The sequence below is a fragment of the Citrus clementina genome, unplaced genomic scaffold (genome assembly GCF_000493195.1).
Source record: "Citrus clementina cultivar Clemenules unplaced genomic scaffold, Citrus_clementina_v1.0 scaffold_2, whole genome shotgun sequence".
Taxonomy (NCBI): Eukaryota; Viridiplantae; Streptophyta; class Magnoliopsida; order Sapindales; family Rutaceae; genus Citrus; species Citrus x clementina.
Window position 1 is genome coordinate 31,859,767 of NW_006262688.1, and position 27,643 is coordinate 31,887,409.

The 27,643-nt window shown below is 35.5% G+C and overlaps 5 protein-coding genes and 1 long non-coding RNA gene across 10 annotated transcripts in view; 3 read left to right on the forward strand and 3 right to left on the reverse strand.

Annotated features, from left to right (window-relative positions):
- Positions 1-4,699: 4,699 nt before the first annotated feature.
- Positions 4,700-4,978, reverse strand: LOC18051259. Its single transcript, XM_024190967.1, has one exon. It carries the CDS (start codon positions 4,976-4,978, stop codon positions 4,700-4,702), a length of 279 nt encoding a protein of 92 aa, XP_024046735.1.
- A 7,162-nt stretch (positions 4,979-12,140) lies between these two features.
- On the reverse strand, positions 12,141-17,101 carry LOC18051260 (putative ALA-interacting subunit 2). 5 transcript variants are annotated; one of them, XM_006448942.2, is made up of 11 exons: positions 16,823-17,101; positions 16,644-16,686; positions 16,281-16,424; positions 15,799-15,860; positions 15,616-15,690; positions 15,403-15,519; positions 14,802-14,872; positions 14,237-14,534; positions 13,315-13,604; positions 12,807-12,894; positions 12,141-12,582 (listed from the first exon to the last, which is right to left on the reverse strand). In XM_006448942.2, exons 3-10 carry the CDS (start codon positions 16,357-16,359, stop codon positions 12,855-12,857), a joined length of 1,032 nt encoding a protein of 343 aa, XP_006449005.1. In that variant the 5' UTR covers positions 16,360-16,424; positions 16,644-16,686; positions 16,823-17,101; the 3' UTR covers positions 12,141-12,582; positions 12,807-12,854. The 5 variants fall into 5 exon arrangements, 4 of the variants coding, with proteins under 4 accessions (XP_006449005.1, XP_024047248.1, XP_006449008.1 ...); XR_002907215.1 differs by lacking the exon at positions 12,141-12,582 and adding an exon at positions 13,051-13,144 and having other exon boundaries at positions 12,808-12,894; XM_024191480.1 differs by lacking the exon at positions 12,807-12,894.
- A 211-nt stretch (positions 17,102-17,312) lies between these two features.
- On the forward strand, positions 17,313-19,628 carry LOC18051261 (pentatricopeptide repeat-containing protein At1g11290, chloroplastic). Its single transcript, XM_006448946.2, has 2 exons — positions 17,313-19,521; positions 19,615-19,628. Exon 1 carries the CDS (start codon positions 17,335-17,337, stop codon positions 19,516-19,518), a length of 2,184 nt encoding a protein of 727 aa, XP_006449009.1. The 5' UTR covers positions 17,313-17,334; the 3' UTR covers positions 19,519-19,521; positions 19,615-19,628.
- Positions 19,629-21,576: 1,948 nt separating this feature from the next.
- Positions 21,577-24,021, forward strand: LOC18051262 (p21-activated protein kinase-interacting protein 1). Its single transcript, XM_006448947.2, has 3 exons — positions 21,577-22,374; positions 23,269-23,566; positions 23,663-24,021. Exons 1-3 carry the CDS (start codon positions 21,712-21,714, stop codon positions 23,731-23,733), a joined length of 1,032 nt encoding a protein of 343 aa, XP_006449010.1. The 5' UTR covers positions 21,577-21,711; the 3' UTR covers positions 23,734-24,021.
- Positions 24,022-24,606: 585 nt separating this feature from the next.
- On the forward strand, positions 24,607-27,287 carry LOC18051263. Its single transcript, XR_002907020.1, has 4 exons — positions 24,607-25,072; positions 25,635-25,747; positions 26,810-26,897; positions 27,039-27,287. It is a non-coding gene; the product is annotated as an uncharacterized LOC18051263 (long non-coding RNA).
- A 178-nt stretch (positions 27,288-27,465) lies between these two features.
- Positions 27,466-27,643, reverse strand: part of LOC18051264 (endoplasmic reticulum oxidoreductin-2) — a 4,688-nt gene continuing 4,510 nt past the window's right edge. The window contains exon 10 of the mRNA XM_024190968.1: positions 27,466-27,557. Coding sequence (XP_024046736.1) covers positions 27,466-27,557 — 92 coding nt within the window. The remainder of the gene's footprint in view (positions 27,558-27,643) is intronic.

A 27,643-nucleotide genomic window follows, 5' to 3' on the forward strand; every position in this document is an offset into this window, starting at 1 on the left:
ATTGATTAAATCCAATGGTACACAATTAAAAATATTATTGATGCTGTAAAAAAATTACAGCATCATAGAGGAACCCTTATATACCTCACAATTTTTTAATCTTACTGTTTGGGTTTAACTAAATTTGTTTATCTATCTACAAATTTTTAATCTTTACTGTTTGGGTTTGCATCAAAATCCGTTTTGACGCAACTTGAAAATAAAAGTTTTGAAAAAGAATATTAGAAATTTGTTAGATTTTTTATCATATTCATTACGTAATTTTGAAATCATAAAAACATTTGTAAACAAACAACAATTTTGTTGTAGTAAATGGTTCCACTAATTTCTTTTTCTTTTTAAGAGAGTATTAACAATTTTTTTTCATAAAATATTAATTTTATTTAAGATAAGTAATATGATTTTTTTTTTAAGATGCAGACTAGAGAGGCGAGCAAAGAAAATTGCTTGAAACCTTAAAGCCCAAAGTCTTGGAAACACTAATTCAACAATCACTGCACTATTATTCTCATAAATTCTTTAGTACTCCACGAACATTGTTTCTTGTCTTTTTATTACTTATCATGTATCATGTTTGATAACCAATAAAGTGTTGGCTCTACTAGTAATGAAGTCTCTTTAAGTGGCTCGACTGGGTTTGCTCCACAGTTCGAGTCGCAGGGAAATCGCCTTTGTTGGGAGAACCTGTGTCTCCTGATTCGAGCGGGGACTTCTAGTTTGAGTTGTGATACGTATTTAAAGGTGCTGAGGTTTCTAGTTTAAGTTGTGGTACGAGTTTAAAGGTGTTTCTCACAATTGGAGTCCTCCTCAAAATACCTTATGATTAAAGTATATATATAACAAAAGGCTTTGGCTAAGTTACGTTACTTACGCCAGACACAACAACAATGCACAATAATGAGACCCGTTACTATTACTATGTCTGACGTAAGTTACGTTTATCGTAACTTAGCCGGCTCCATAACAAAAAGGTAAATGGAAAATTAGCATGCGACCACCTAAAACTTTTATCAGATGTATTATTCTAGGGTCTAGAAAGAGTATATGATTCGTGGCAACCAATGAGAGGATGCGGGAGTTGCCGTCAGTGAGTTTTGCTCTTACCCAACTTCTATTGGATTCGCATCTTTGCTGCATATTCAAAATGTTTGATAAATTACTCAAAAAAATAAATAAATAAATAAAAACCGTTTGTCAGTCTTACACGCAAAGGTATTAAATATTTGTTTATGAAAGACAGGAGATGAGCACGCCTACACCAAATACGACCGGGTCATATAATAATAATGTAACGTGAAAGAGGAGAATACATTTACATATGTTATCTATAAAATAGAGAGTATCAATCAATATAAATTGACTCATAAAAAATTGACGCTCTCTATTATTTGTTCTTCTCTTGCAAAAAGTGTAGCTAAAAAATTGCTAAGACCACGTTGTTAAAGATCATAATAACATTGCATTGCATGTTCAAACTTTAAGATTTCTTTTTTTGTTTTATTCGTAATCTTGTGAGGGGCAGGGTGTTACGAGGATTACGAAGGGGGTGTTAACACACTTCTCATTCAATTTTGATTTCGAGTCGGGCCGTGACTGCGCCGGGCCAAAAAATGCGTATCTTGCAGTCTTTTCCAGTTCTAAAACCCTTGCAGGGTTTCAAGTTGCCCCAGTGGACAACGGAGGAAGCAAAGAAGAAAAGGGTGCCCGCTTTGCCATGGATGCGAAGCCCAATTGATGTGAACCCCTTAGAAGACTGCCCTCTTTGATCTCCTTCCATGCCTTGACCTGAGGTACCCTCTTCAGTCTTCACCATAATAAATATTCAATCAACATATCATATTCACATTTTCAATTTAGGAAGCACCTAGGGTTTCTATAGGATCCGTGTCCTTCTATAACACTACAAATAATCTCAAAGTTTAGATTGAAGTTCTATATATGCACACACACATACACATTGACATATCTGCAGTGATGAATTCTACAAACTGGTACAGACCTCAGAAATCACATATGCCTGTTCAGATACATTAGAAATCCATAGTGATCTTAACTTGTGGCTTTTTTCATTTCTGAAGAATTTTGATAATTTTTTATACTGTCTCTGTGCTAAGCTGTTAATATTACTGAAATAATGGCCACATGAACTAATATTTGTTTGCGTCCCAGAGATGCTCTTGCTAAAGCTTCACATGTAATATTGCATGTTCAACTATTGCATTTTAGGAACTACGCTTGTGCCTCTCTTCATAGTCGGTCTCCTCCCAACCACTCTCTTTATATGTCTGTTAATCTCAGTCCGCAGATTTGTGAGTCAAAGGTGAAGCCCATATATTCGATTCCCCTTCTCCGCAATTTAGGAGGGGAGAAATTTATTGTCTTCGCATCATCCGTGGCAAATTCACCGTCAGTGAGTACACTAATGAAATAAAGATAAAGGAGTTTTCAGGTCTTCAACACCAATCTGTAAGAAGGTAAATGTCTGGATATATTTCTGTTTGTCGACGTTCATATGTTATTAAGCATTAATTATATTTGTTGTTGCAGCCGTCAAGTAGGAATCGTGTTTGTACGCACAATGTTTCAATTTAATACAAATGTCTGCTGCAAACACTTGTTTCCTAATTGAAATGTTTTTCTCAATTTGACAACATTGGGATTCTAATGAAATGGAAATTTGTGTTGCAGCAAGACGTTGAAGGCATTTCGGGGAAAGGGGCACATGCAAGTGCTTGTTTGCTCGGATGCAATGACCAGTGGGATGGATGTCGAAAGGGGTGGGAAATGTCATTAATTATGATAAGCCTGCATACGTCAAGACAGATATTCATCGTGCTGGCCGGACAGCAAGAGCTGGCCAGAATGGGCATCGCTTCACTTTGCTGCATAAGGATGAGGAGTGCTGCCATCTTGATTCCTTTCCACTTCTAGGTCTATTTTTCACCACTGTTTGGATCTATTTTTTCTCCCCTTGATTATTAATTTATGGTGAACTTTTATAATATTGAATCATACAATAGTAGCCTAGTAGGTTAGTGTCCCTCAGATTCAGGATAACAATGTAGTTGGATCAGAATCAACTGCTGGGGAAGCTTAGTCTGTTCATCATTATTTTCGATATTGTCTTCAATCGACGTCACTGGAACTGAGTTCTGCTCTCTGTTTGTTATCAATGTATCTTTCAAAGGGGCTTACTTGAGATATGCTTTAAGCTGATCTGAATCTGAGACATATGCCCAAATAATCCAGACCTGAAAGATCATCCGACTAGATTGCCTTTTTGAATTAATCCCTGCACAAAGTAAGCTCCTTTACATGTTTCAGGTGAAGCGTTTCAAGAAGCTGTTACAGCAAGCTGATCATGATTCCTGTCCTGTTCATTCTATCCCTTCCAGTTCAATTGAGTCGCTTCGTCCAATTTATAAATCTGGTAATTTCTGGGCTTTGATTCTTTGAACTTAATTATGGGTGCGATTAATCTAATTTAGGATATTATTGGATCAGAAAGTTTGTTCACTTGCTTGAAGGTTTATGTGTTAGATGCCTTGCTTAAATCAGTTGCTATTTTATGTTTGCTTGTGTTGATGGTATCAGTAGATGGATTGGGAAATTCAGTTCGCTGATTTAGCCTTCTGAAATTTGCATTTTGCAAGGAGTGAACCATGTCAGAAGTTGCTTCTTCCAATAAAATAGAGACCGAGTACTGGGGATGGTCGAATCTTGCTTGCATTTTGCATGGACCGCGCCAAAAGGCAGTTTGTCTTTCTTTCTTGCAGAAGTACAAAAAATATTTTTTCATCACTGAGCCTTTTTATTCTTTTTGAATGGCTCAGCTCTGAAAAGCTAATAGAGTATGTTGAATCACAGGCAAACAGAAAGTGCAAAATTGGGTTCAAGTTATCTAGAATGGTCAAAGGCTGAGTAACAGCCCGTGCTAAGCAATAATCTCACTGAGTTATGACTGCTAGGATAATTTGTATGTGTAATACTATCTGATGCAAAGGTAAAGACTCTTCATTGTTGGGCAAAGCGGGTGATTTCATTATATAAATATTCCTGATCACCGCTCTGCAAAAAACAGATTGTATAATACAACTTCTAACACCGAAATGAAAGGCCTTTGGAAATAGCTTCAAAATTCGCTCTACTGTTTGAACATGCTGAACTAATTCATGATTTGCCCAAAAAAACTCTTTATCACCTATTAGAATGGATACCAGCTGTGTGGTTGTTGTTGGAAAACAGTGGATGGATCTTTTAATATCTTTATATGCATAAACAGAAAGATACTCTACAAGGATATGTTAAAAGGCTTCATTATAAGAATGCCACTTACTCTCTAACATCTTAAGAGGGACAGATAAAAAAATGAACCTCGGCTGCTGGCTCAACACATCAAGGATGCAGACATTAGGCAGTTCGGAATTTTAATGCCTTTGCTACTTCTGTCATATTCGGTTAATATATCTCTTTAATTTTCTTCATCCACAACATACATGATAGCAAGACACAAAGTATTAGAGCGAAATCATCGTTACAGAAACCTTTTAACTCTGCACACAACACCATGCAACTAGAGCCTCCCTCTGCAACAGTCTTAGCTAGTCTAGGTCAATCCAGCCCAACCCGCTAGACTCCGCCAGCGAAACAAACACAAGAGCAAGAGAGTACAGTGCTAACAAGCCATTTCTAAGGCTCGCTAATTCTCAAAGATGGAAAAAGATCGCTGAATTTGAACTCCCCGAAGAAAATTCTTCGAACCAGCAACAACAGCAGAAGCAGAAGCAGATGAGGAAGTAGTAGAAACGCAAGAAGAAGAAAAAGTTCTTGGAGTTGAAGCACGGGCATCACTTGCATTTGCATCTTTCTCCTCTTCAATAATAGTATCCAACATCTTAGCAGTCCTGTGCCTCATGACACTAACAAACTGTGGTGGTGCAACCTCCATAACGAACCTTGTAATGCGGGAATTCGCCATTTTTTTTTTTTTTTGGTTTAACTTAAGCACTATCAATGAAAGAAGCTTGTGACATAGAACAGAAGATGGAAAAGTGCTCTTTTGGTTTTGGATGAGCATAAGCACAACCTACAGGTACGTATTTATAAAGGTAAGAAATGTTTAGGCTAGAATTCAGTCAACGGTTACAATCAAAGAAGATTGAATCAAAGTCTTAGAAGCTTGTGCCGCCACTCACTTTTGATATTAACTGCCGGAGGCTCGGTGCCAGATGATTCTCTTCACTCAGATAATGTTCGGGAGATTACTTCAGTGGGGGGTTCCACTTTTGGGTAATCTAATCTGTCAAAGCTTTGGGTGGAAATTTCAGACACCGCGTCAATTATGCTTTTTGTTTTTATCGATAGCTTCAAAGTTCGCCCTTTTACAGCGTAACCGGGAGCTTCCGGTAATTTGACACGTGTCAGTTGATTTTTGTAATACAAGACAAAATAAATTTGGTGGTTTATTAAGATGTTTTATAATTTACGGTCAGAAATTTATTGACAATTCTACTCGGCTCTTCAGGATAGAAAAGGGTGTGTGTGTGGGGGGTTTTTTTTTTTTTGGTTGGATAAGAAAAGGTTGTTTTTGATATCTATATATATAGCAGAGTATGATCATTTCTCTTTCGTGGATTTCTAATATAGTTCAGAAATAATAGATATTTGATAACGAAAATATAAAATAGCACGTCTTTTCTTTCTAAATTATCCCCAAAAAAAATAATGAAATGTGAAAAATATTTAGTTAGAAATTCTTTTTTTACGCTTAATATGTAAAACATCCTTTTTAGTGGGAAAAAAAAATCTAACTTGAAGATTTTCTCAGCTAATAATTAACTAATTAACTGAATTATGGAGCAAGCTAGGCTTGGCTTTTTCAAATGACAACATGTTTATACATTCTGCCGACTAATTTTAGATTAGACATCATGATAATTGACAGGTTAATTAATTGCCAGTTTGATAATTGACAAGTTAATTGATTGCCAGTGATTGCCGCGATATAGTCAATTGCAATTGAACACGCATTCATTGCCCTATTAGATTTCATCAATTGCATGCACGCATACATAAATTTGGTAGGATGAACAAGCAACATCGTTTTCCTTTTCTCTCTAATTCTCTGAACTGATGAGAGTGAGTTTATGATACCTCCTCCGCCCATGATCCGATTTTATTACAAGCATAAGCTCCCTCAACTCATTACGAGGGTCAAAAGTAAACTTAATGCATTGCTTTATTACTCTTAACATCTATATAAATATATATATATAGAGTCTTCTCATGCGGGCACTCTTATTTTTTTTCATGTGAATACTCTGTTACACATATGATTTAATAGAGTTAGTGAAAAAATGAGTGCTCGTACATTTAAGAATACACACACCACATATATATAAGGTTATGAGGTTTTAGCCGGTATATATTGTCGATTCAATTCGAACAACTTATTTTATTTTTTCAAATTAAGTCATGGTTGGTCTCTGAAACAATTCATCTAACATGCATTTTTTTTTTAATATTTGAAAATTGTATAGCTATGCATATGATGGATACTGTTGTTTATTCCGTTCAATAATATTTATACTACTAAATATGCAAGATCAAATCCGTTCAATTAGATCTTCAGCGTGATAGTGCATATTAATTTTCCATTTTTATTTACATAATATGTCCTTCATTTATCACAATTTCATAGACTTCTCCTAGTCCACAATCCATTATGCCATGAGTTACATGTGAATATTTTTTTCTCTATCGATCTTTCATTTTATTTATTAGAAACTAGAACTTTATTTTTTGAGCCATTAGCCTTTAGCCCATGAATATGAATCACATGTCCAAATTACAAATGTAAAAGTTTAGAAGCTGATGCAGATTATTCCTTTGTATTCTATCGAACGTAAATAGTTTTGTTTTGTTTTTCTTTAAATATAAAGAAGAAGAAGAAAGAAAGAAACAATGAACAAGCGTTTGTTTAACCTAAGCTTATAAGTGTAGCGCTAACAAGAAAAGTTAACATATATTTATCATATTCTGGATGACTAATGGGGGCAATGTCAACTAATTAATTAAATATATAGATATATTTATAAGAGAAACTGCTATCGCTACCGTATTAATTAATTTGTTTTTATCTAAAATTAATTAACAAAATTCATCTATTCTAAAATCTACATTTCTTCAAAAATGCGTTTATATTAATTTCTCTCACTCAACCTCTCTCAATTATAAATACTTTACATAATCAGGAAATTAAAATGTGCAATCTGAAGAATAAATATATTTATGCGTAGTTGAATGTTGATCTTAAGGTGAAACACAAAGATAAACAAGATATTATTTAACCAAATCAATAAAAGTTTTTTTTCGTTTCGAGTCATGTCGCATGAATTCCCAACAATATTTTGCTGGGACCAGTCATGGTCGCATATAGTCCAATATGATGCCACATGCAAGAAAAGTAAAAGTGTAAAGCAGCAGGAAATTAGGATTTAGGCGGCACATTAAAAAGATGCATGTCCATTAATTGGACACACAAAACTTTAATCATTTGTGGACTTTAATTGCTCAAGCCTCTAACTGTTCATGCCATGGATAAGAGGTTATGTGTAGAGAGACGCCGAGGGAGGCGGTTCGTACCTTAATCAAGACAAATAACATTATGAATGTAATGTGACATGATCCCTACCGAATGAGGCATCAACGTTATCTTGCCATATATGGTTGACACGTTAATTTTTAAGGGCCATTATTTGAAGAATATTCAATTTTGCTTAGCCGACCATGAGGTAATAAGCATGATTTTGCTCCACTTATATCGGGGCCAATTGGATTAGTTCGAAGATATACAGTGAATTAGGGTGCGTTTGGGATTGAGGTTGGGCAGCTATAACTTAAAAGTTACAGCACTAGAGTGTTTGATAAACACCAGCTGCTGTAACTTATAAGTTATATTGATATAATTTTTCACTTGTATAATGAAAAATTTATTATATCTTTAATAATTTTGTTAAAATTATTATTTAAAATTTATATTTACTATATATTATTAACTTTTGTTTGATAGTTACAGTTTTTTTTTTTCCACAGCAGCTGTAGCTTTTAAGTTATAGCACATCAATCTCAAACGGGAACTTAGTCAAATCTAGCTAGCTTTAGATTCTCAAGATGTATAATGGTAAGTTGGTGCGCTAGCTAACCCTAGCTTTTGAATTTCGTGTAAAATATTGTACAAAATGACGTCATGTGAATAATTACCTCATGTTATATGATTGGGTTACCTTGTGTAGTTATCTTATATAAAAGGTGGATTATATATATGTTAAGAGTAATAAAGCAATGCATTAAGTTTACTTTTGACCCTTGTAATGAGTTGAGGGAGCTTATGCTTGTTATAAAATCGGATCATGGGCGGAGGAGGTATCATAAACTCACTCTCATCAGTTCAAAGAATTAGAGATAAAAGGAAAACGATGTTGCTTGTTCATCCTACCAAATTTCTGTATGCATGCATGCAATTGATGAAATCTAATAGGGCAATGAATGCGTGTTCAATTGCAATTGACTTTATCTTTTAACTAATCATTGACTTTATGTGATTAGTTTTAAAAAATAAACACAAACTCCAATGCACTGTATTTTGACATGTAGTGTATTAAATTTTTTTTTTTTTTGTCTTTTAGCTGATTCATGACTTTATTAAAGTCAGAGATCCCTGATTTAAAAACTACTATATATATATATATATTGAAAAAGGGTCTAATTAGGCCAAGAGTTTATGGTCAAGCACTTTCGTGCATCCAATCACGGAGTTCCTTGGTCTACAAAGGCAAGAGACAATGTCCGGTAAAGGTTGCTTTTAGAATGGTTTAGAAAAAGAAGACCATTCAATAGCTTGGTCAATATCAATCCAATTACTTAATCCTCCTCTAGTGAAGATGTTTTTATTACGTTAAAGTAAAAATATCACTAAAAAAAAACAAATATTTCAATATCTTAATAAATAAAAAAACACAATTTTTAATATATTAAAAATTATATATAAATATTTTTTTATATTTTAGTCACATTTTTTTAAAAAAGTCTGCATATATTGTAGAACCCATATTGCAGCTTTTTCAGAAAGTAACAACAATGATATGATGCTGATGTGCCGTAAAGTCTAGGGTTCGTCCATCTTTGCATGCACATGCCGATCGATTGAATGGTATGTTTCTGATTTCATATTCAATCCAGAATTTAATTAATTAAAGTTAACATATATATATATTTGCATGATGACAACGGAACATTAATTGGTAAGACTAGCTAGTAGACGCTCTGATACCTTTAAGCATATTCATCTCCATATTCGTTTACCCCCAAAACACTAGAAAGTGGTAACAGTAACATTATTCAGTTTCTTTCAGGACGAGAGGAGCCGATGCGGCCGCCCTCCCCACAACCGAAAATGACTCCGTATTGGCAAAGTAAATGAATGCTTCCAAGATCTGCATTTATTTTGTAAACTATCATGCAAGTAGTGATTGTATTAAACTCAATTACACATGTCATGTATGTATTAATTAGTTGTAATACAACAGATATATTTTAGAATTTCTCCACGACTCTTATTCATGCACGCAACTTTTTCTTTTCTTTTTCCTTTTTCGGCCAACTTGGCTCCACTTAATTTCCTGCGCCTCCCGGTCTCCCCTTATCCTCACCACCTAGTGTCTGATTAAATGGCTGTATTGTGATTACATGAAAACCTAGGGACATTCTTCCTAGCTAGCACAACAATTCCTATATAAATCAAATGTACGTGGGCAAGCCAAGGGGACCAAACCTCATTCCCTCTCAATAAATAAAAAGCTTATTAACTAGTAATAGTCACTTGGTGTGATATAAACATATATATCTAATTCAAGTTCACTAATGGCTGACACTACTGCTGCTGCTCCTTCGCTGCTCCAGCCGTCCACTACTCTCTTCTCTCCCAATAATAATGACTGCAAGACTCGTCCCAATAATAATAACTCCAAGACTCGGCGGCCAGTACTCTCACCGTGCTCCGCCGTGGCCCCGGCTCCTTTTCTAGCAGTCTCCAGGCTGCATGTCCCAGCAACCCTCGAAACTATTTACGAAGAAGAAACTGACGATGATCACCAAGCAGAAGAATATTGCATCATTATTCATTAATAATGAAACATGCCCTGCAGCATCATCAACCAACGTTTTTTCTTCCAACTTCATCATCGCAAGCCTTCTTCTCAATTCGTGCCTCCAAGTTCGATCTGACACTTGCTATATTTATACATATATTAGTTTGTGAAATGATTTCTTTCCCAAGTCTAATATAGATATAATCCGTGAAATGTACGTTTTTATTATGTACTCTCTCTCTATATATAATTAACCTATTATCAATTCTTGCACATATATATAATTTTTAATAAAGATTCCCTAATGTAAGAAAATTATTATACGATATAGTATAATAGACATGACAAAATAGATTCGGTGCATCTTGTTAAAATAAGGGTGCATTTGGGATTGAAATTGGACAACTGTAAGTTAAAAGTTATAGTACTAAAGTATTTGGTAAATACTAACTGCTGTAGTTTAAAAAATATACTGATATAATTTTTAACTTGTATGATAAATAATCTATTATATTTTTAATAATTTTATCAAAATTATTATTTAAAAATTATATTTATTATATATTATTAATTTTTATTTTATAGCTATAATTTTTTCCACAACAACTGCGACTTAAAAAGTGCATTTCCCTATAAAATGCTAGCCTTCTCAATCTCACCCCCAATACACGGATAATTCTAGAATATATCAGTTGTATTACAACTAATTAATGCATGCATGACATATGTAATTGAGTTTAATACAACCATCACTTAAATAATAGTTTACAAAATAAATACACACATGTCATGACATTATTTATTTATTGTATGGGTGACATGGTATAACATATGTATTCTAAAATTTCTCCCAATACACATATACGTAGCCGGAGATGAAAGGTGTAATTGACGGATAACTTATTTTTACGTTAATTTTATGTTTGGCCCCTTCTATTTTTCAAAATTTTTATTTTGGCCATCTAAATTTTGTAGTTTCTCCATTACAACCCCATCTAGATTAAGGCTGCAGCTCAACAGCAAACAAATTTCCATTTTATTTGCACGTTTGTTTCTCAACAATCAACATGTACTAATAATTTGAATTACACACTAATTTGATCATAATAATTACTCTTTATGTAGAAAAACACAACTAGATACAGACATTTTCAAACGTTTTCTGACGCGTAATTAAAAGAACCCTCCATTTTCTCTATGTTTGTTGCCAACTTCCTCCTATTTTTGCTTCTTTACTAACAAATCTCTCTCTCTTTAAATACAAAAACTCACACAAAACTCTCTTCAAAAAAATCACAGAAACAACGATTCGTTATTCAGCAGCACCATTTTGTTTCTCATCTGTTTGCAGCCAAAAGAGGAGAATCCTGGAAAGTTACGAAAATGGTGAAGGACGTGAACAGAATCTGCATGTATGACTGGGGCGAAAGAGCAGTACCAACCCTTATGATTTCTCATCAGAAATGTTCGAAATGTCCAAAGCTTGAGACCATTGCTGAAGAAGCTGGAATCGAAGAACTTGAAGCTGGCCACAAAATCGTCAAGTTCATGGTTCTTGTTCCTGTATTTGTATCTGTCGTCTCTTATCTCCTTTTATACAGACATATCATGTAACATCAAACTCTCCAAGCTTCATTAATGTACCAAAACTTTTCCTCTTTTGTCGACTTTTTTAGTAGTTATGCCTTGTTAATTTTGCATTAGTAATGGTGTATTTCTTCTTCCTCTTCCCCTCTACCTGCACAAATCTCAGATCTTGCTGCATATTTGTTTGTTTAACAAGTCATCATCCATGCCCAAAAGATTTTGAGGCAGCTTATTTACTTTGGAGAATTTCAGAATTTTATTAAAAAAATAAATCTCAATCTTTAAACGAAAATCATTCTATCTTATTGGTTCCAAGTATTGGCAAAAGATATTCCAACCATAACGAAGATTCATTTAAATTCAAAATAAAACTGGAAATCAATATCTCAACATAACCACTTATAATATGAGAATCCACTATTTTACTCCACTTCAGGTAACTGATAATGATCAATGTTTGTGTAATTGCTCTATCTTTGAACCACGAGAAAATCCCTTGGTAATAGGTACACAGTGTAAACCGGATTTAAAATACATGTAAGCTTATGCTATCTTCACTGCTGCAAAATGAAAGGATCTTATCAACATGTATGAATGATAAACTACTTAAGTTTCAACTGTCAACTCACTGAATGCCTTGATATACACTGTTGCCATCCCCACTTGAGGTCCAGAAGCGAGGAGGGCAAATGAGTATGTAATGAAGTTTCACAAGATACTTGCTATTTTGCATGTAACGAGCCAATTTTTGAATTGGAAAAATTCTATAATATCTCCACCTCATTATAGCAGAAACAAAATGCTTGTATGGAAGGACTTAAGAGGTCACAGGCACTCTCCCTCTCCTCTGAAAAATCAAATCATCAAACTGTCAAGGAAACTAGAGAGAAACATTCAACATTATCTATTTATGGATATTGTACTAATACTGCAACATTCAGCTCACTAATATTTAACGAAAATGAATTGCGAAGTCTCTTTTTTAGTACATTATGTAAATGAAAATATAAAGAAAGAGAAAAAAAAATGAACAATTGAAAATTCAGACTAATAGGAAAGATGGGAAGAAACCTTTTAAATTAAGCTATAATTTCAAAAGCAACAGCATATGGAAATGGTTCATCGGTTCCACGACAAATAAGCTGTTTCACCATAAGGCCTACAAATAAAGATTAAGGCTTCAGTTAAATTGCATTTGTTATTTCTACAATGGGGAGTAAAAATTCTACATGGGCTAGGTGTGATGATATTGTTTGGTTTCCGTATTAACACGGTCAAAGAACAAAATCGACCAACAAAGAGGAAAGGACCTTACGAAGTAATGAACAGCATCCAAGGGAGATCAGTGCAGAATTAACATTCCATAAATCTAACTTTATAGAGGAAAAGATAATCTTCCAGCAAATGAACTACAAGTATAGATTCATGTATTAGCTTTTACTCCAGCCAATTGTGTTCGAGTGATAAACAGTTTTAAGAACATTCTTCACATTTCCAATTAATGAATGCATATCCGTGCTTTAGGTGCATTAGAGGATAAATATGCAGAGAATCCAAGGAATTATGCCGGATATATTACCTTGGATTTTTCACATGAAGTAACATAAAGACTAGAGAGATGATGATAGAAGAAGAACCAACAAAGACATAAGCAACACCAAGGAAGTCATTTTTTCCACCCAACCAGCTAGATGTGGAAAGAACAAGCTTCTTTTTCCCACCAAAACTGTATGTGTTGTAGTTGTTCATCAGGTGAACTGCGATCACATCATCTGCATCCAGATCTTCTTCAATTCTTCCATACATTTTTCGGAAGCTAGGGAGAGCAGCAGTGCGCATCCAAACGATAAGGTCCTCTTGATCACTTAGCTAATTAGTACAGCCCACCCACCAAAATCCAAGGGGGAGCAAGAAAAGATAAAGCCGTATTAGTGAGCTTTAAATGAATAGATCGTATAGAAAAAAAGAGTTTTATTCCACTACTGGAGGTATGAGAAGTGATGGGAACAGGCAAAGAAATTTATTTAACTGTAAATCCAGGAGATCTGATCTGGTATTATCATATGCCTTTGAACCTAAGATAAAGGACAAGGAAAAAAATTGTCCCTTGAGGTACTTGGTCGAATGCCCATTTCTGCTATACTACTTCTGAACTTCGACGGTATTATGAGAAATTTGCATAATCATGATATACTTCCAAACTTTTGCAATATTTTCAAAAAAAAAAAAAAGGAAGGGCAATATTCACTGATAAACTGCTTTTTAATATTCGCACTCAAATTTTAATTACTTAAGATACTGTTGTCATTTTAGTACACCTGGTGAATCCAGAATATGGTTTATAAGGATATAGCTAAAAGCAAAAGAAAAATGCTGCATGAATTCTAAGATTGGGATAGATAAGGACGGGTACTGCAAGTGATTAATGTGTAGGACAATTTTCAAGAACAACAAATCAGAAAAGAAAAGTGTTGCATAATGAATTTTACAGCACAACTTACAGGAACACTTGGATCTAGACTTCCACCACCAATGAAGGTTCCATTCTGGAAATTGAAGGGATATACTTGCTTTCCAAATTTGTGATTACGGTCACTTTTCCAAGCAATGTTCTTCCGATTTACAACTAATTCTGAACTCTCACGGATAAATTTGAATGTGTCGTTGAACAAACTCCAGGCTATCAACCCACAAGGGACAATTGGGAGACCATTATTGGAGTCTTCTGGTTGACAGGAGCTTGTATCATTGTACTTCAATCCATGTAAGAGCTGCTGGTCATTTCTGCTCTTTACATACCTGGAAAACACCAAGGAGTCTGTTTAAAATGGAATAAAATGCAGAGACAGAAACAAAGATCATTTGGAATTTGGTTTCACAAAATTAAAAAATAATTAGTCAATCACAATGATAAATGAGGAATATGATTGTTGAATTTTAGGTCATTGAAAGCAAAACTAATGGAAGAAATCCTCAGTCGCCCCCTTATAAGAATCCATGTCATCAACACACACTTCCATGGTTGGTCCATCAGTATTTTGGAGATTTTAAGTCAGAGAATTTTACCGTCGGTGATTTTGATAGTAGTTATCAAGTTGATAGTAGATGTAAATTGGAGCTTTCATATGCTTGGGAACCTACAAGGCAAGTCGTGAATGGAATAAGAACAAATGTGAACAAGAAAGAGTAAAAATGAAAGTTATCCTGGCGAATATAAATTTCTGACAGAGCCCAAAAGTATAAATAAAGAACTTCTAAAAAGATGTCACATAGTAAATGATTGAAGATCTTGGCTACATTTCCCTAAAGAAGAAAAAAATCACCTAATTGCTCTCAAATATCTTCCTTATGCCATAATCAAGATAGTAACAGTAAAGTAATCTTAACTGCTCAGTCCAAACTATCTAAATAGAATTTTCAGAACTTTGAATTGCATGAAGATTAGGATAGTTGATGGACATGTGACACTTGAATGTACTTTTGGAATTGTGAAAGCTTCACAGAGATTTACGGAAATTTTGATTGCTTGTAGACATAAAAAGTAAACAATTTGTTAGAAAAGTCTTTCCCTCAAAACATTATGAAGATTCTCATTCAGACAGGGCTTCAAAATGCCTCCACAATTTTCCTATTAAAGATGAAATCAAAGCCAAGACGTAAAAATAACCTTTAAGTAAAGAGAACAATTTTTGAGGATTGTGCTATCTTTGATGTATGACACCTTATTGCCTCTGAATTTCTCAGGTATACACTCAGTATCATACCGCTCCACAATTTCGATGACCTATCAATCATATATGAAATGATTATTAACAGGCATATGTTCGACACAAAGCAATTGAGAGCCGCATTATATGAAAAAGTGCATATAGAGAGTTACACTGTGAGAAGTACGAAGAGTGACAAGCCCAATGGGAATGAAAATGACACCCATCAATAAAAATGTAGTAACAATCTGCAAATGTCAACATCACGAAGTACAATAATGAACAATAATAAATTTTTTTTGGGGGGGGGGGGGGTGTGGAAGGAGAGAAGAACAGAAAATATCTGAATTACTTACCCAGGATGGTGTCAAAACAGGTTTACACGCTGGAAGATTCTGTTGTGTAAACTGATAAAAAACTACAAAACAAATCATAATGAGATATACTATATTCTAACATTATCAAATCTGAAAAATTATATTAAATTATTCACAAAGTGATAAGGTTCCTTGGAAATGTCTTCCTAGGACAACATCTAAGTTTCAACTAAAAGTAAAAGAGGTAATGAAAACTCAATCCTATAAAATTAATTACTTCCTATATTTCATCTAAACACAGCATTCAGAGGCACTAACAGGATCCTTGAATGATAAAGGCTTTCTGTCAATTTTTCTGGTTCAAGTTTACAGGGAACTTCAATGTTAACTGTGATATAGAATTACAAGTAGTTTCGTTTGACACATAATAGTCAGAACAAGATGGGTAGGTCAGCAATCACCGTGATTGTTTCCTGAAAAGCCAGAGAATGAATTAAAGTAACAGAAACTAGAAGGACAACCTTTTGCTCGTCTTGATTGAATTGGGATTTTTCGGGCTACTGCATCATTTGCCGAGGTATTTCCTCCCTCCACTTCCATCAGTTACAGCTACCACCCTGTCCTTCAAAGAAATGAAAAGCAAAGTCTCTTCTTCTGGAATTTGCCTATTGAAACAACACAAAGAATGAACAACCCTGAGTCCGGAAATTAGTTTTTCTCTTAAATCATGGATGTCATTGCTGAGATAACTTAAAAATCTACTAGTATTAGAGCTCAGTACAGTAGCGTAGCGAACAATCAGAAAAATTGCAAAACTAATTTGTCGCATTGTCTTGGCAACCGAAACAAGAGAAAAAGAAAATTAAGAGAAAAGAAAATCGTACCGCGATTTTCAAGTGGAGAACTTTAATAGAAGACTCTGGGCAGCTGCAGGATCGAATCGATTCAAACGCATACCCAAAAAGAAAAAAAATAAAAAGGAAGGACTAAAAACGGATCGACGATGGAAAAGTAAAATAATGCAAGCAATTGAGAGAAGGGGAGTTTGTGCATAATCTTTTACCTGGGCCGAATGCAGAGATGGCCGCTATGTCGGAGTTATATTATATTGTTGCAATTTTGGGATTGCTTATTTGGAATGAATTGGAATCGGCGCAGGCCTTTGCTTATATTCTTTGTGTGTGTGTATAAGACAAGCGAGAAAGAGAGAGAGAGCGAGAGACGAATCGACGACGACGACGACTTAGTTGTGATATTGATTGATTGATGTACACACATAATTCGATGAATAACGGAAATACCTGCTCCTGTGCGCTCCCCACCCCCACTAAAAAGATTTTCTTTTTCTTTTCTACTTTAATAAAATCTAAAATGTACGTCAAAATCAGATAAATCTTAGTAAATAAGAAATTAAAAAGTGTATTTTAATTAAGAGAAAATCAGATAAATCTTAGTAAATTCATATAAAATTAAAAATAAAAATCCATTATATATTGTAGCTTTTAGTTTTACTATCTATTATTATTTTATAAAGAAGAAATTAAAAAGTAACAAACTACAGTCGAAATAACCAAAATGCTTGGTTTGCTTCCTCCAGCATGCTCTCTTCAATCAGGACATGTCAAATTCCTGCGCTTTCCCGCCAACCAAACAAGGCCACACACGACGGCTACTCACTCTTTTTCTCTCTTAAACCTCTGCGAGAACCCACAACATCTTCAACAAATCCACGCAAGATACATCATCCTCCATGGCCTCCATCAAAACCTTACTCTCTCTTCCAAACTCATTGACTCCTACGCCAATCTTGGCCTCCTCGGTCTCTCCCAACAAGTCTTTAACTCTATCACAAGCCCAAATTCACTTCTTTACGGCACCATCTTGAAAAATTTGTCTAAGTTTGGTGAATATGAAAAGACCCTCTTGGTGTACAAACAAATGGCCTTGCAATCTATGTACCCAGCTGAAGATACTTACCCTTTTGTTATTAGGTCGTGTTCTTGCTTATTGGATGTTAGAAGTGGGGAAAAGATTCACGCGCAAGTTGTGAAATTGGGGTTTGATTCATTTGATGGTGTGGGTGATGCTTTGGTGGAGTTTTATATCAAGTGCGACGGGGGTTTTGAGAATGCGAAAGGAATGATTCAGAGAAAGTTTAAAGATTTGAAGAGTCGTTGGAATTCTTTGATTTCTCTGGCTGTCCAAAATGGGAAATCTGAGAAAAGTTTTGAGCTTTTTAAGTTGATGAGAATGGAGGGTGCTGAATTTGATTCTGGTACTTTGATTAACTTGTTGAGGTCAACTGTTGAGTTGAAGTCATTGGAGTTAGGTAGAATTGTTCACTGTGTGGCTGTTGTGAGTGATTTCTGTAAAGATTTGTCTGTGAATACTGCGCTGTTGTCCGTGTACTCAAAACTGGCAAGTTTAGAAGATGCAAAAATGTTATTCGACAAAATGTCTGACAAGGACCGTGTTGTGTGGAATATAATGATATCTGCATATTATCAAAGCGGTTTTCCGAAAGAATCTTTGGAATTGTTGATGTGCATGGCAAGATCAGGGGTTAGAGCAGATTTATTTACTGCAATTGCTGCAGTTTCTTCAATTTCCACGATGAAAAATATTGAATGGGGCAAGCAAATGCATGCGAATGTGTTGAGAAATGGTTCTGATTATCAAGTGTCAGTTCATAATTCTCTTATTGACATGTACTGCGAATGTGAGGATTTAAATTATGCAAGAAAGATTTTTGACTCTGTGAAGACCAAGACTGTTGTATCGTGGAGTTCAATGATCAAAGGATATGTAACTCACGATCAATCTCTTGAAGCTTTGAGACTTTTTTCTGAGATGAAATTAGAAGGAGTTGAAGTTGATTTTGTAACAATTATTAACATTTTGCCAGCCTGTGTGAATATTGGGGCATTAGAATATGTGAAATATTTACATGGTTATTCAATGAAATTAGGTCTAAATTCGCTGTCTTCTGTTAATACAGCAATTTTTATCAGCTATGCGAAATGTGGATGCATAGAGATGGCAGGGGAACTTTTTGATGAAGAGAAAATAGATTCTAAGGATATAATCACATGGAACTCTATGATTAGTGCATATGCTAAGCACGGAGACTGGTCTCAATGTTTCAAGTTGTACACTCAAATGAAGCAGTCAGATGTGAGACCAGATCTAATAACCTTTCTTGGATTATTGACAGCTTGTGTTAATGCGGGCCTTGTTGAGGAAGGGCGAATAATTTTCAAAGAGATGAAGGAATCATATGGTTATGAACCCAGCCAGGAACACTATGCTTCCATGGTGAATTTACTAGGACGGGCCGGGCACATGGATGAAGCCAGAGAACTTGTCAAGGACATGCCCTTCAAACCGGATGCTCGGGTTTGGGGTCCATTGTTGAGTGCCTGTAAGATGCACTCTGAGACTGAACTTGCAGAACTCACTGCTGAGAAGCTTATAAGTATGGAACCAGAAAATGCAGGCAATTATGTGCTACTCTCGAACATATATGCTGCAGCAGGAAAGTGGAACGGGGTTGCAAAAATGAGGACTTTTCTAAGAGATAGAGGATTGAAGAAGACCCCTGGCTGTAGCTGGATAGAGACAGGAAAGCTTGTACATGAGTTCTGGGCAGCTGACCAATCTCATCCGCAAGCTGATGCTATATACACTATTTTAGGGATACTGGAATTAGAAATTATGGAAGGAAGACGTGAGAGTTCTGAAGAACTAAAATTTTCTTGAATGGTAAGTGTGTTCATTGCAGGAATCTCAGTTTGATCCATTTGGCAACCCCATATGCCTGAGATTGATTTTCGCGGTCGTGGTTTGATTTTGCAGATGCCAATCTTAAAAATTAAGTTGGTAATTAGTAACAATGTGGAGAAGAATGAGGTGAAACTAGATTCTGTGCCTGGACCACTTGTACTGAACAAGCACGCATCATTCCTCTTGTTAACTCAAGCAGGGAGTTGCAAGAGGGAGATCTGATTTGAAACGTTCGTTTTCAGGATAAGGTATTACGTTACACTCCTCAAAGTCATTTCTTGAGAAAATCATAGATTATATCCCATTTCAGAACTCGAATTCCATTCTTTCTCAGTTTCCCTGGAAGTTTCCAGCGGAGTTTCAATCTTGTGATAAAGAGTCGCAAACACACCCACTTGATCTCAACCTCGGTTCAACAACATTGCAAAGGGAAAGCATAAGTTTAAGATCCTTCAGAAGAATAATAATCGTTCGTGTATCGAATAAGTTACTACATTTGTATGTCGTGTCGTTTATAGTTTTAACACGTAGACGACATGGCATAAATAAAAATCCTTGGAGTGTCGGTTATATGTCATGTCGTTTTCAAATTTATTAAATGAATGACAAGTCGGAAGCACTTAGGAATTTTATCTCGCTTTGCCCGACTCGCGTCTCTCTCTCTCTAAAAAAATCCTCTGCAACGCAAACACTTTTCTTTTCTCTCTCCCCTCTCCTTCTCCGCTGGATCACGTTTCTTCTTTCTTTTTTATTTTTCAACCTCCTTCATTAATTGTAAGCGGGGCTAATTTGTTTCCGCTTCATCCTCAAGTAAGTTTCAAGATGACTGTTCTTCTATGTCCATTTAAATTATGATATGCGATGATTTTTGTGTTTTTATTGGGCATTTTTGTGAGTAAATGTTCTCCTTCTATATTTATAGCTTGTGTGTTGTAGATTTGAAAAGTAAAGACGAGAGATTAAGCAGGATAGTTATTTATTCCAATATTAATTGAAAAGACTAATTATGGGGGGTGCAGGTTAACTCTATCTCTAAAGAATTAGGATGTGATTCGACTTTATTTTAAATGCAGACATCTTTAAGTAGAGACACCTGCTACTGATACCTCAAACGTACAAGTCTATTTCCTATGCTTATGTAAGAATTCATCAATTTGTCCAATTGTTAAATGAATAAATCATCTCTAATTATGGGTGGGGGAACGGTTGTTGTTGCTGTCATTTAAATATTAACAATATATTATCACTTTGAAAATTTCTAAAGCGACGCCGTTTTCGTTATGATTTGTTTCTTTTTAATTTCCAAATGAACCATTTTGATTCAGTTCTCACGTGAGCCATCACGTGAGTTCTCCACTCTCTTGCCACAATTGCCATCACCCACAAAATCTTCTCTGGCCACAATTGTCATCGCTCACAGACGACGGACCACAGCCAATCAACCATCACACGAGGTTTTTGTTGCCATCACCGACAATCACGCGACAGCCGCCACTCACAAAGCTAACACGAAAACGGTTGTGCACCATTACGTGCTTGCGCACTCCTGCTTATATTCCTCATCCTATAATTTTATTTGCACGCAATTATGAATTAATTTGCGTTTGGAATTTGTTTTTCTGAATGATATTTTGCCACAAACGTAGATGGCTTTGTTCCTATATGATAGTGATTTCTGTCAAAGGGTTTGTATGATGCAAACTGGGTGTAGAAGAATTTAGTCACGAATCTTGATCATTTACACCTCATTTCCCGCATCTGTAAATCTTGTTCTATAATCTTCATTCGGACTTCGGAGCGTTTTCAATTTAGCTAAGTCTTTCCAAACGAAAGGAAAAAAGTTTCCAAACGATGCGTTTTCAATTTAAGTAAAACGGTGAGTTTCATTCGAGGCGCAAGTTGGGGTAAATAGTTTTTTCCAAAAAAAATTCATATAATTTTGTTATATTCAGTATTTTTTTTCTTTTCCTTCCCTAAAAAGTAATAATATATAATATTAAAAAAAAAAAAATCCTCCAATGGCATTTTAGTCGCACAACATTTTTCTTTAAACCCTGAAAAAACCACACGCCGTCCTTCAATTTCTTGTTTCCTAGGGTTTTAAAATAAACTCTCACTCGTTAACCCTCACAAAACTGATCAAACTGAAAGACACAGAGAGCCATAATCATGAGTCTAATAGCGGGATCCTATGAAAAATTCATCTGGGGATACAAATTAAAACCCTCGAACCATTATTCCTCAGACCAAAAAACCCTAACCCTTACCCAGCTCTTCTCATACCCCGCCCACCTCTCTCCCATCACCACCGTCGCCGTATCCGGCACCGCAGCCGCTTCCGGAGGCACTGACGACACCATCCACCTCTACGACCTCTCCACTTCATCTTCCCTCGGGGCCATCCATCACCACGAGTCTTCCTCTGTCACGTCTTTAGCCTTTTACACTCCGCAGAACCTCTCAGTCCCTCGCAATCTCTTTTCAACTTCTGCCGATGGGTTCGTTTCCATTTTTGACGCTGACCCATTTGTGCTTTTGACGTCTGTTAAGGTTCATAAGAAGGGAGTCAATGACTTGGCTGTTCATCATTCCGGGAAGCTTGCGTTGACTGTCGGAAGGGACGAGTGCTTGGCGATGGTGAATTTGGTGAGAGGGAGGAGGAGTTTTTATCATAAAATTGGGAAAGAAGCGAGCTTGATTAAGTTTGATGGGAGTGGGGAGAAGTTTTTTATGGTTACTGAAGAGAAAGTTGGGATTCATCAGGCTGAGGATGCAAAGTTGCTTTGCGAATTGGACGGCAAGAAAAGGATTCTTTGTGCCACTCCTGGAGAGGTTAGTTAGGCGGGCTCGTTAAGTTCATTTGAGCTAGTCAAATTTCAGTTGTGTTATTGTTATATATTGTGTCATTTGTTGTGCAATCTTGAATTTCACTGATGAACTGAAATTTCTCTAAATAATAACAAAGTAACAAGTTCTTATAGTAATGCACATTGCCTTGTATATGGCATATTCAGATATTCTTATCTGCAGGTTGAGTAATAAAAAATAAGGCTTTTTAGCTGGGTCACTTCATATATAAGACAATGTTGCATTTTGCTACGACAGCCAGAAACTCTGTAGTTTATTAGGCTTCCTAGCTGCTTGCTAAACATCTTTTTTGTCTTCTCTCGCATGTTGTAGGAAACCAAAGTTTATATATCTATAAAATTAATGATTTTTGTATAGTGTAGCAGAATAGTTATGATAGAAAGCTTACATAGAAGGTATGTTGGAAGATAAGATAAAATGATTTAAATTGGCATATTTTTCCTTTAAAGAGATACTTAAGTCTGCTTTTTAAGAGGCCAGCCGTAGCCCATTTCTTTCATAATGGAATCCTGAATGTCCTAATCGGTAATTGAGATGGAGAAAGACCTGTGTTGTGCTCCTTTTATTGCATTTCTTACCTACCCCAACATTGCCTGCTTTGTATCTGCATGTTCAAAGATTGTTTTATGACATTGCTCTGTGTTTCTAATCACACCAAGCTGGATGTGTTGGGATCAACAAGAATAGAATTAAGTACCACTTGCATATCAATGAACATGTAGGATTGTTATATTGCTTCCATCGCAACTGCAATATTGCTTTTTAGTCGGCGTGGATCATATTTTGTATGGTAATACATGTCTGCTAAGTTTTTTTACTGCTCTTTTTAGTTCCTGAGCTTAGTTTATACTTTGACAGAATGGAGTTCTACTCACTGGTGGTGAGGACCGGAGTATTACAGCATGGGACACGAACAGTGGGAAGGTAGCATATTGCATCGAAGATGCACATTCTGCCCGTGTGAAAGGTATTGTTGTTCTCACTAAGAATGATGGTGGTGGTACTGCTGAGAATCCATACCTAGTGGCGTCGGCATCGTCAGATGGGGTTATACGTGTCTGGGATGTCCGAATGGCCATTAAGGAGAAGCCGCTTCCATTAGCTGAGGCTAAGACAAATTCAAGGCTTACATGTCTAGCTGGATCATCAATTAAATGTGAGTTTGATTGTTGGTTGTATACCAGTCTTTAATCATCATTTAACGTAAATTGCTATTGATGCTCAGTACTACCCTATATTCCTTGTTTATCAGCTTTCAAACGACCGCGGATTGGAGATAGTGCTCCTAAGGGAGAGGAGAAAGCATCCACGAAAGATTCGTAACTTAGAAGAATTGATGATTCAGAAAATTTGGCTTAGGCCATTTGAAAGGGGTTTGATAAGGGGGAGTCTCTTTTCCTGAGAAACGAACTGTAAGTGGCGCAAACATGTTTCCTCAAAGGTTTACCAAGCAGTGAATTCTGCAAAAATCAATTTTGACGATTGAGAAAGCTGTTCATATAAATTTTGGTACATGCATCATCTTATGATGATTCAGAGGAAAGATACTAATGTTACTGTTCTCAGTTTTGCGGTTAGAATGACGGCAATCTTGTGGGCGTTCGTAATTTTACATTCTTCTTTCTTTCTTTCTTTCTTTCTTTCTTTCTTTCTTTCTTTCTGTTACCTTCTTATTTTCTTTCATAACAAACAAACCGGTAATCAAGCTCAGCACATATAAGTAACGAGTATGCTTGTAGTGTGAACAGAAAAGGTACAAAATGTGGGGCTGCAGGTGATTGGTGGATGGATGATTATATCACGGTTAGGAAATAATTGATTAATGAACAAGAGATATTCTTATATGGTCTAAACCCGCGCTTTAGTTTTAATTTGATTTGCGATTAATTTCTCAAATGTTTCTTTTGGTGTTATCTAACCATCTAATTACGATCCTTCAAGAGTCAGTTTGGGATTGTTTTGGGAGATTTTTGAGAAATTTAAAAAAGTTGTTTTTTTTAAAAAATTTGATATTTGTAAATTTTTTTAAAAAAAATATTTTTAATAACATCATCACATGAGAAAATTTTAAAAAGTAAGAAAATAATTTTTTTTAAAAAAAATTGACTTTAAAAATAATTTTTATATTTAATATAGTTCTATATGTATCCTCATCTACATTATCAGAATTGAAGCAACTGCCCCAGAAGCTCAAAATCTCAGGTGTACGTTGTACATATCTTCGTTCTAAGCATTTTCAATAATTGATTTTACTGATTTTATTGAAACAGCCCAGGCCCAGAATTTGGTGGGCTGTTGACCTTCTTTAAATTGTCGCAGTGTCGGTCGTTCTTTTTCATAGCAATAACAGACACACCATTGTATTGGTTGGGTTGCGATTGAGTGACAGTGGTTTATGATTATGACTTATGGAAACCAAAAGCCGAATTCCCCGAAACAACCCAGTTTTGTTAAACTGTTGCTTATGTATTGAAACAGAAGCAGAAACAGAAACAGGGCGACCCTCCTTACTTCATTCACCTTTGGTAGTCTTATTAATACTAGTATTTGAGAAACCCCCAAAACCAACCAAAATAATAGTAATAATAATTAATGGCTGCCGAAGAAGAACAACAAAAGCAAGCCGATCCTCCTTCTCAGCCACCATTCGATCCCAGTCGAAGTAATTTTACTTTCCCTCTTCTTTTCCAGTAATTTCTTTTATCTGCATTAGGGTTCTTTTGGTTTTCTCTTTAGATTCTGTTTTTCCGAGCCACTAGTGTATGTATGCGTTGCTCTAAGCTGCTGCCTGTTGATCCACTGTTTGAATCTCTCTCTCTGGTATATGGGTTCTAAATTATGACTGAGCTTTTATTGTCTATTTGTGTTTTGTTTTGTTTTGCTTCGACCAACTGCTTGCTGCCCTTTTCCCTTTATGTTTATCTTATGTGAATTTCTCTAGAATTGCTACATAATTAAGCCTGGGTGTTGCTGGTATGTCAAGTTTATTTTTATTAGTACCTTTCAGAAAAAAAAAAAAAATGTTTTGCTTGACGGGGATGGATTCATGTTAATGAAGTAGCAAAAGAGCTGCAAACTAATATTAATCTTGTTATCTGAGAGGCAGAATTTTCTACAGTGACGAACTGATTGGTGAAAATTTTGGTAAAGGATTCAGTGTTCATAACTTTTGACTAGTAGATGGCTTATTTATCCATCTAACATTTTTGACTCCCCTGTTGAAGTGATTGGTATCATCAAGAGGAAGGCCTTGATTAAAGAACTGGCTGCTTTGTACCACGCTGAGTGCCTTGCCTACTGTCAAGAACTTTTGGAACTTCAAAAGAAATGGGAAGAGGTTAGAATGATGGTCTCTTGTTTCCACCGCGCATGCTTTTTACCATAATATCTTTGAAATTTTTATGTAGATTGGCTAAATAATCTTTTGTTTTTTAAGTGAAAAATGACTGTAAATCCAATTATTAGAATTTTCAAATTATGTTTGCTTTTGGCATATGTGCATTTATTATTGGACTAGTATAATGTGCTGCTGTGTTTAGTCGGTGATTTTAAAATCCATTTAATATGAAGAACCTGCATTGTTAGTTCTGAAATTAGTCAAGAAGCAATTTGCCATGAAATGATCCTCACAAGAAAAAGTTCACTCTGTTTATTGGTTATTAAGGGAGTCCTGAAAAGTTCTCACTTGAAATACGGCTTTCAATCAAGTTCCCAAAATACTGGCTTGTGCCAAAGGAAGTGGAGAGACTCTTAAAATTGCAGATGCTGACATAATTGTAGGTTTGTTATAGTTATCATGTCACATATACCAATTGTTCAAAAAATTCCTTCTTCGCAATCCAAAAATGAGTTCAACAATATGATAATCAGCTTATTGGACTAGATCAGTAACATGGATAGAATAATTGATACAAACCAAAGAACTTTCAATTGAGATTTTGTAGCTTTTGGAGAGAGTAGAGCTACCCTTCTCCAGCAAGATGTTAAGAACTTGGAACTGAAGGAAACTGATTCAAATAGGTGACTGTAGTCAATATGCAAAAAATAATCTTGTTACTTGCTCACATTAGTGTAATTGTGATTAAGGTATGACAAATTTCTTGTGGCAGAGTATGCATCTTAAAGTATATGGGATTTTTAAGTCTGGTTTCCTTAAGTGCATCATGCGAGTATTTTCATCTTAGTTTCTTTGATATGGACTGTGTAACTGCACCACGTGCTTCTGGCTGATCATAATCTTTTTGAAAGAAATATGGAATGGCATGTTCAACAGTCTTGTCAGCATTTTTGGTGACTCATCAAAAATTTGTGGTCAAAGGTCTGCAATCTGATCATTAGTCTACAATTTTATTTATCATAATATGTTTTTCGCGTGTATTTTTTCTGAAAATTTATGCAGCCATTTGTGGAAACAAAAGCTCCAGATGATTCACGGAAAGAAATTACTAGACTTCCAAAACGTTTAAAGAAGACCCGCTGAGTGTATTGTGAGACCTGCATTTTAATATAATTTCCAGATAGTGAACTTTGTTAATGCAGCAGAATCCTCTATACCAATATAGGATTTTCACTTTGATGCACCATTCAAGAACTCCTATTTACTTGGCATTAACTTTGCTTGTTTGCAGATCCATGATATGCCATAGGCATCACATAGCTTTCCCAGTGTCTACAAAAGAAGCATCCACAAATCACTTTGATGAGGGGGAAGGGATGGATCAATTAACTTTTTATCTTACTCCGTTTCACTGTATATATGCCGGTTGAATATTTAGTTCCAATTATCAGAAATATTAAGTGAAACCTGTACCTCTTAATCAATTGTTAAAGTGTTTTAGGAAGTATTTGCGTATTTAAATATATTTTCATCATCGTACGAAATTTATTTACTTTTGATTCTTGAATCCTAATGACTGAATATCATGTTGATCGAATTTTGAGTTATCCAGTTGGTCTTCTACCGTTTCCAGTTCTTACAAGAACAGATCAATTTGCACAAGCAATTTTCAAAAAGTTAAAACAATTTACTATTTTCTGTAAAACATCCTGCCGGAATTATTGCTCCAAACTTCCAGTTACATGTTTGCAGTTTGCTGAATCAACAAACTGAATGTCCTCTGATTGTTTGGTCCACAGTAGCACTTTCCCTGTAATAATTTAACCTAAAAAACAAAAAAGAAAACACAGTAAGTGAAAGCCAGCCGCTGAGGCTCTTTTCCCTGCTTGATATCAC